Below are 9277 nucleotides of genomic sequence, written 5' to 3'. Positions count from 1 at the left end.
GTGTAATTAATGACTTTTTATCATACATAAATTTAAATAAATTCATTTTGGTGTTACAATGGAAAAACCATATTCATTTCCTTTTAATCCATGATTGTTTCATTTGAGATGATAATGAGTTGCATACAATTTACAAATTAATAAAACTTGACTCAACCAAATATATATTTTTTGAAACTTTATAATGAAAATAAAATGTTTGAAAGGAAAATACAGATTTAAATAGATTAATGTTTCAAACTTTTTAAATTATTTTACTGCAATATTTTGATATCATAGTCGTCATTGATATGTCAAGATAAGTGCTACGTTTTTTTTCCAATACTAACTAGTTAATAAATATTTCACATTTAAAAATTTATCATTTTAATTTTAAATTTATATCAATAGATTGGTTATGGATTATAGAAAACGAATATGTATTGAAATTAAATGAAATAAAAAAAAAAAACTAATAGTTAGAATAACGAGATGTATTAAGAATAAGGTGTAGCGGAAGTGATATTTTAATTTTTCAATTTATTATATTAAAAGCAGAATTGAATAACAGTTATACCGTTTTAGATAAAAATAAAATATTTATTAATAGATTTATATAAAAATGATATTAATGACATTAAATGGTACATTAATATTTGTCTAACTTTGGTCTCTTAAATGGACAGGGATAAGTACAGAAGTGTTTTTATAACTTTGTTCAGAAATATTTGTAATTTTATAAAACAAGTATTTAAAGAGAACATTAACACATTTGCCTATTTGAAAAAAAAAACGTGTAAAATCTTATTAAAAATAAATAAACATTTTTCATAAAATGAAAATTAGTTGTGCATCTCAAATTCCAAAAAACATAAATAAATTTTGGTTCATATAAAATAAAAAATATACTTTTATTTAACTTATAATAAAGGGGAAAGAGAGAGGAGAGAAAGGAAAGTGAATGAGAGAGAAATAAACCAAAGTCTAAATTAATGGACTATTTTTTCTTTCATTGAAAATAACTACATTCATACTAAACATATATCAACTTAATATTTCATTACACATTATGATGTATAATCCATCGATACTTTAAAATGGATCATGTATCCGTGTGTTTGACACTGTATGATTTTATGTGTCTGATATTTTATGATACTACTAAATGAAATATCTAATTTATAAAATAGTAATATTTTTATCATGACAATAATTATAAATTTTTATTCTGACAATATTTAAAAAATATGATTTTAATTTAAATTTATACAATAGTAATTAGATAGTTATCATGTTTCTAATAATATTTGTATATGTATTTGTCTTACATATATGTATATGTATCGTATTCATGTACCATATATTATGATTAATCGATAATATGAACAATATGTATTGCTAACACTCAAACCTGAATCATCCTTATACATAACAACAATAAATTTTGACTAACATTCAAACTTTGTCTACCTTACACACCTCTCACAAGAGATTTTGACTTACAACTAACTTAATTTGGTGAGACATCTACATAATTTTTTTTGAAGTCTCAAAATCAATTCATTTGTTTATAAAATATTTCCTCTTTTGTTCTGCAAGCATACAAACTTGTTCAACAAAACAAAGTTAGAAGTTTTTTAAACTTGGGTTCATCCAACGAGCATCTTTACTCATTCAAGAAGACATTTTTGAATGTAAACTCACTCAGTGATCACTTGAATTGTGCAACAATCACTTAGACTCGTCCAACAATCATCTCCTTTGAACCTTTTGGATTTTTATATCTCGAATTTCACTTAACAAGGGTACCAACTATTCCAAGAAAGTACTAAAGCTCAATGCACCCACAAACCCAACCATCATGAACTATTTGAGTTGTATTAAAATGATTTTTGTTTACCAGTATACTTATTCAATAATCTAAACCCAGGAAATCTTGTTTACAAGACTCGGGTAACAAATTATGATTTTTATAAGTCAAATTTCGTTCGGTAACTTATTAAAATGTTAATGAATTTCCACTAGTTCAAAAATTCAACAAATATATCAAATAAAATAATTGGTATGTCTTGAACAATTATGCTCTTTTTTTTATGCTAATAATGGTATAATTGGTTAAAAATGTCTAAGCAGATAAATTCTGATTGATAAATATTCACACAATCGTGTCATAAATATGATATTTATCAAAATTCAATATTAACTCAATTATACAAATCCATTCAACATACTACATTTTTACAACAAAACTAGTGATCATATCATCTTTAATATAATTAATTAAAGTACTGGTAGAAAACAACTTACCTGGATTAATTTCCAAAATCTGCATACATCTTATCTTAGCATCCCTAAACTATTTTTTAAAATCTACCACTAAGTGGCAGAGTTTAAAAGGCTTATAATTACAAAATCTGTATACATTTGTTTTGCATCCAAAATATTTTATAAAGATGGTGAATCATGATTTAAAAAAAAAGAAAACTGTTGGTTAGAATCTCATACAAAAATGTAAGAAAAAGAAAAAGAATTTTAGAAAAATTACAATCTTTATTAAATTAGACTGGACTATTTTTTTTTCGATTTATTAAATTTATATTTTAATAATAAAATATTTAAGCTCTAAACCACTTCCAATATTAAGTATTTCCAAGTAGTTACATCATGAAAAAACATTAATAACAAATTTCTATTTACATTAATAACATTAACAAAAGATTTAAAGACAAAAAGAAAAAAAACATAACTACCTCTCCCTCCCCTTCCTCTTTCTATATTTTCATTAATATTACATACGTGACATCCCAATTTAAATAGAGTAATCTACTAAAATTAAGCATCACATAATTATAATGTAAAAGAGCACATATCATGAAGCATACATGCACTGACTATTACAGTTATCCCAGTTATCCATAGTATACTTGGAATGAAAGCTTAAGCACACCACACTTGCCATAAAAGGACACAAGGGTACTATTGTTTTACAAAATATTGCTCACAGAGCAACGAATTTAAATAAACAAGAGTTCTTCAAAAAGTGGTTCAACAGTGAGCCATAACCCAGACCACGGGGACCACTCTACACAGCAGCATCTTCACCATCCTGAGTTCTACCAAGGGTTTCCACATCTGCTCACACCAATAAATTAGTGATCATTGCAAAAGAAAGAGCAAAGCAAGGAACAGACAAAAATGAAAAGGTGAGCTAGAGTAAAATATTGTAACATGTTATCAAGCAACCAAATGATAAACATGTTATAATCAAACAAAGCAGTAGGCACCCAAATCATGTGAAAGCAAACAATTGCAAGACTCTATGACTTAATATCCGGATCATACTCTTGATATAGAATTTAAAGGAAGTATGCACCTGTTCTGGTTTCTAAACTCTGCAGAGTTTAGACGCAAGGGGTTATTACCCAACCACACACAAGGTTAATCCTCTAATGTCTTAGGCTCAATACGTCCCAAGACTAGGACCTCCTGTCACTCTCACCACATAAATCATTCTGCTCTATGTGAGCGTGAATGATTATTAGAGTTTAGGATACCTTCCTTTATCTAGACATCTCCTATATCAAGGTATACACTAACTACCATTACCAAGAGTTTCCCTTGAAACTCTTTTACCAATAAATTTCCACATGCCATCTCAAGAATTCAATTTTCATGCCATTCCACCAACCACAAAACAAGTCATGCTTTCCATACCAACATTTTCATTATCAATCTCATTAAAGCATACAAACAGACATGATCATCTATATTGAGTAAGGGAAAATTAAAGAAAACCATCATAAAACAAACAACAGTCAACACAGCGTCTCCTACCTGAGTTTCATAGGAATGACTAAAAAAAACATGTATTATCATTGAAAATTTGACATTTGTTTTGAACTTACAAATATATAAATAGTTTTAATAATATTTGACAGTAGCATATAAAAGTAAAACCCATTGTTAAACTTGCATGTGAAAGACTTTGAACAAATTATGTTAAATTGGTAATTGGTAATTAATACATTAAAAAAAACATTTTTCTTTTATAATAATGAGAATAAAAATTACTGTCATTTATTCTTATACAAGGATCAAAGATATTGGTATTCTAAAATGTAACAAAATGATTAAAATTTCATCAGAAAACTAAAAGAATATTTATTATTTATTATATATATTTTTTTTGTTTGACCTTTACTAGGAGAGGAAAGACATTACTAATTATGAGATGAAGGAAAAAGTAACCGGTCTAAAAATCAATACATGTAGGGATTCATGATATCACTTGCAACAAAATAATGTCTTTTACAACAATGTATTCTGTTCTCATTAAATTGGTTTACTCTGGTGAAAATAGTTACATATATAATAATTTAAAAAATTATTTAACCAAAATATAATTTACCCAGAAGGGAATACTCCTCACATTTATACTTTTATCTAGATTTTTTATTTTTACAAAACATAAAATGTACTCGATGCAATATGAAAATTGTCAAGGGACATGCCATTTTTAATGTAAGCATCAACACCTTAAATTATTTTTTACAAATCCTGCACAGGGGAAATTTTCAATAAAAGAATAATTTAAACAAGATATCAATCCACAAATGTTTAAAAAAAAAAAACAATTTTACTTGGTTCATACTTCAACATAAACCCAAGTCTTCAGAGATTGAGACCAAAGACAAACTATTTTTATGAATAAAATCTCAACAAATAAATAAAAGTATCTAATGTCAATGATTCAATGCAGGCAACAATCAACATCTAAAATTTCAACCAAAGAAACTATGTACAGAAAATGACATACCCTTAAAAGGATAAATATTAAATACAATCAGACACTATACCAATAAAAGTACATAAATGATGCACCTTGTCCAGCAACAGTTAAATTACAAGGTGCTTCCTGTCACATAAATCTGATGCCTATATAGAAATCATAATAACTTTAAAAAAACATAAACTTTAGCTTCCCTTACCTCGAATGGAGCTAAACGTTCTTAAAGGACTCTTGGTGGAAGAGAACCAGTACCAAGAACAACTTAATGAGCTGAAAACAAACACACGAGCACAAAAAAAAAACTCAGATTTGATAGAGATTAAGGTAAGACCAGAACTTAGGAGCTGAAAACAAAAGGAAACAAGGGAAGGAATCAACTTACGTGGTAGAAAGAGGTTTCAACTATGGAAATCAAGGAATTTGTTCAAGCCTTAGCAGAGCTTTTTGCTTCAGCACAAGAGACACAGAGAGGACTATTTTCTATAAAAGTGGCAGAATGAAGGGTAAGTGACTGTGAGGGGGTCTTGGGGTCTAATGTGGGTTGAATTTGGACCCTTAAATGGCTAGGCCCAACCCCTCTTTAGGACAAAGTTTAAAATAGAAAAAAAAGGGTCTCACAACATCAACAACAATTTATGTCCTATAATATATTTTTTCACTGTTGTAATAAATGATAATATATAATAATTATTAATTTTTATAATAATCACGTTAATAGTAATTCGAAGGGATTCACAATGTAATATTTTTATACTAGAAATATGTAAACTTATACTCTTCAATCAAAATTACCGTTAATTATACTATAAAAAAAGTTGTAATTCAAGTGATTTTTTCTCTAAAAATTAGTGAATAGTAATCATTTGAGACTTTGTTAATAACACATTTATAATACTTTTATCTTACCTAAAATATCAGAGGTGATGATAAGTAAGATTGAAAAATTTAATGAATATCTCCATTTTATTCATTTCATAAGTTTTTAGAAAAAATAAAATAAATATAGTATACATTTTAAAGTGTCTGAGATTTATCATGTTAAAAAATTTTAATAACAAAAGAAATTGAAAAAAAATAAAAATAGGATGTTTTTCTTGTTGACTAACTGCAAGTAATTGAGAAGGTGCAATGCCAGGTGTGTGAGTGCAATGGGCACACTGGACATAGTAACACCAAAATGCTTCGGCATTGCGTTTCTAACAGAATCACTTCGAATCTTGAGCTTTTCAACTCGAACACACAATCTTCATTCAATCCACACACTTCTTCACACCTCGATTTTTGAATTTCTGATCTCTCTCATCATCTCTTCACACAAACGCTATCATGACCTCTCACGCGCCGCCAGAGGACACGTTTTTCCTCCGCCAGAGCGACGCGTCGCTTAGCCGCTGGTGATCTCTCCGCCGACATGCTTCGGCAGACCAAAGTCCGCAACCTACGGCGCGCCGTCGCCGCCTTGTTCTTCTTCGCCACCGTTTCCCTCTCTTGCTTGGTGCTCTTTGGAGACGTTAGTTCTCGTAGATTATTCTCCACCTTCCCTTACGCTTATTCCCTCTCAGGCCTTCCTAGCATTTTTCCATCGGTGTACAGCGATCCCCTTGCGGTCAGTTCTGTTGCTTGCTTCGTTCTGTTCTCTCGCATTGTGCATTGCTTTTCATTTCCTGCTACTCGTTGCTGCGTATTCCGTCACTTCGCTGTTTTTCGCCTGCTTAATTAGTTAAGTAATGCATTGTCTCATTACCTATATTTATTTAACAATTAATGCACTGCCTTGTGTTTTTACCGTGTTATATCACCAATTGAAATGCCATTGGAGCTGTAATTTCTTTCCAGAGTTGAATAGTCTGGATGTGTTTGTTTTAGGAAGTGTATTTTATGCATATCATCGAGAGACAGACATGAATTTGGGGAATTAATTGTGGTAGTGTCAATTGTACTGGTGTTTTTCAGTGGACATTGAGTGTCAAATTTCTTTAATCGATATATGCGCAACTTTCAGATATTCTCAACTTTAGTTGACTGGAACTAGGTTTATGAACTATTAATTTAGTTGATTAGATCATTAGAAATACTTGTAATAGCTGGTGATTTCCCAATGTAAAATTATTGTAGCGTCTGTTGTTGATATGAATATACTTTAGTCATTCTCTGGTCTTATGAATAAAGTTATTCAAATGTGAATATTTATAAACACTAAATCCATTTGTTTTATCTAGTTTCATAAGCATAAGCATAATCTTCATCATTGACTCTCGAGCAGACTAGCAATGAATATCCACTCGAAAAGGTCCTGAATGACGCTGCTATGAAAGACAGAACTGTAATCTTGACGACGTTAAATGCAGCATGGGCAGCTCCAAATTCAATCATTGATCTTTTCCTTGAGAGCTTTAGAATAGGTGATCGTACCCGTTCCTTTTTAAATCATCTGGTAATCATTGCATTGGACCAAAAGGCCTTTGCACGCTGTCAGGTTATACATATTCATTGCTTTTGTCTTGTTAGTGAAGAAACCGACTTTCGTGAAGAGGCGTACTTTATGACTCCTCGCTACTTAATGATGATGTGGAGAAGGATTGATTTCCTACGTTCTGTTCTTGAGATGGGATACAATTTTGTGTTCACAGTAAGTTATTTTTTCCATCACTAATAATACCTCTTGCAGCTCACAAGGACTAACTTGTGTGAACATTAAAGTGGTTTTAGTTTTAGTGGCCATGGAAACATTCTAAAAGTTGTGGAATTTATTGCTTTTGTGATTGATTTTCTTATGATATAGTGCGTGATGGGAAAAACTGTCTGTCGTGTGAGTGAGGGAATGGGTTACTTGTATTTTGACTTTGTATACTTGGCTAATTTATTGAGTATTTTACAAACAAATACTATTGATTGTAGCAATGCATGTGGGCTTTATCTATTTGGCATGATTTAGAATTATTCTATTTTGGGTTTTGTTTGATAAGGAAAAGTAAAATGTGGTTGTGGTTAATGTAATATTCTGATCAAATCTTGAGGAAAATATGATTCCTTGGTTATTTTTGTAGAACTGTATGTTGAGCTAAACTTCTGCCTCTAACTTCATTTTCGGAATTTTATTTGAACTGAAATTGGCAACTGATAGGAACTAGCGTATCAGTGCATAGTGTCATAACAGCAAAGTTTAGGCTATACATTTTTTGTTGATGCTCTTATGTATCTTCCTACACTGAATTTTCTTTTTGCAAAAGGGGAAGATATGAAAAGGACAAGACTTCAGAAAAATCTATAGAAGAAGCTAGATAAATTTCAGAAGTATCTTAATTAGATACTTACTTTGGTGTTCCTGTCCCAGGATGCCGATGTCATGTGGTTTAGGAACCCATTTCCACACTTTCACGTTGATGCAGACTTCCAGATAGCGTGCGATCATTTCACTGGTAGATTTGATGATGTAAAGAACAGACCCAACGGAGGGTTCAACTTTGTAAAGTCCAATAATAGATCAATAGAGTTTTATAAATTCTGGTACTCTTCACGAGAAACCTATCCTGGATACCATGATCAAGATGTCCTTAACTTCATCAAGGTTCATCCTTTCATTACTTATACTGGACTGAAGATGAGGTTTTTGGATACATCTAATTTTGGTGGTCTTTGTGAACCAAGTAGAGATTTAAACCATGTTTGTACCATGCATGCAAACTGTTGTTTTGGTTTGGATAGCAAGCTTCACGATCTCAGAATAATGCTTCAGGATTGGAAACATTATTTATCTTTACCTCCAAGTTTGAAGAAGTTGTCGGTTGTTTCCTGGAGGGTTCCTCAAAAATGCAGGTTGGCCGTTTACTCAAGCCTTTCTATAATTTAACTTTGTTTTTCCTTACCATTGTGAAACAACTCTTTTTGACTTATCATTTTATTAATGGGGTGAAATTTCACCTCAGCCTTGATTCTCTCAGGCACCATGATGCACCAAAAAGGAGTCCTGAAGAATAAAGTATTCATTCCATACATTTCTGACTTAAATGTGGAAGTTCAACTGTGAACTCGGATGAAGGTTTGAATTAGGAAAATCAACTTTGCTAAACTAACATTTGATGGAAGAATTCTTCCAAGTAAAAGTACATTGGGCAATGTGTAAGATGTAATAAGCTGTTTAATTCGTTGATTTTTTGTGTTTTCCTAGAGCAAATTTTCTAGCACTATGGTACTGGAACTATTTTCTTATCCTCAACAGTCAACATCTATGTCTTCGTCTTTTCCCTCAATAAATAAATTCAGAAACATAAACCCAACAGGTCTTAACTAGTTTAGAAATTGAAGCAAGAATAACAAACTAGTTAAATTGAAAGGGCTGTAGATGAATTGTTTGAAAGCTACTTTCTGCCTTTAACCATGGCCCTGCTTCCGTTTCTTTGCCCTCTATTGCACAATTACTAATTTTGTTCATAGTGAGTTGCAAGTCTCGATGGTTTTGATAAAATTGAATGCCCTTAAATTCGTAGCTCTTCGGAGGGATGGTATGCA

General features: G+C 30.9%; 1 protein-coding gene and 1 long non-coding RNA gene across 2 annotated transcripts; one reads left to right on the top strand and one right to left on the bottom strand.

Annotated features, from left to right (window-relative positions):
- Positions 1-2846: 2846 nt before the first annotated feature.
- On the bottom strand, positions 2847-5259 carry LOC146884908 (uncharacterized). The gene is made up of 3 exons (XR_014996487.1): positions 5151-5259; positions 4968-5038; positions 2847-3111 (listed from the first exon to the last, which is right to left on the bottom strand). It is a non-coding gene; the product is annotated as an uncharacterized LOC146884908 (long non-coding RNA).
- Positions 5260-5909: 650 nt separating this feature from the next.
- On the top strand, positions 5910-8942 carry LOC114190044 (uncharacterized protein At4g15970-like). The gene is made up of 4 exons (XM_028078798.2): positions 5910-6374; positions 7032-7397; positions 8103-8584; positions 8695-8942. The coding sequence occupies exons 1-4, from the start codon at positions 6180-6182 to the stop codon at positions 8744-8746; spliced, it is 1095 nt and encodes a 364-aa protein (XP_027934599.1). The 5' UTR covers positions 5910-6179; the 3' UTR covers positions 8747-8942.
- Positions 8943-9277: the final 335 nt, after the last annotated feature.

Source organism: Vigna unguiculata, chromosome 7 (assembly GCF_037176805.1).
Source record: "Vigna unguiculata cultivar grain cowpea cultivar isolate G323 ecotype 2 chromosome 7, ASM3717680v1, whole genome shotgun sequence".
NCBI lineage: Eukaryota > Viridiplantae > Streptophyta > Magnoliopsida > Fabales > Fabaceae > Vigna > Vigna unguiculata.
Note: the sequence above shows the minus strand (reverse complement) of the source record. Positions and strands in the feature narration are given on the sequence as shown.

What these genes read in the sequence shown, in the direction of transcription:
- LOC114190044 (XM_028078798.2), top strand. Translation starts at nt 6,180, where the DNA reads ATGCTTCGGCAGACCAAAGTCCGCAACCTACGGCGCGCCGTCGCCGCC. An exon ending in GATACAATTTTGTGTTCACA is followed by an intron (nt 7,398 to 8,102) that starts GTAAGTTATTTT and finishes TTCCTGTCCCAG; the next exon opens with GATGCCGATGTCATGTGGTT. An exon ending in AGGGTTCCTCAAAAATGCAG is followed by an intron (nt 8,585 to 8,694) that starts GTTGGCCGTTTA and finishes ATTTCACCTCAG; the next exon opens with CCTTGATTCTCTCAGGCACC.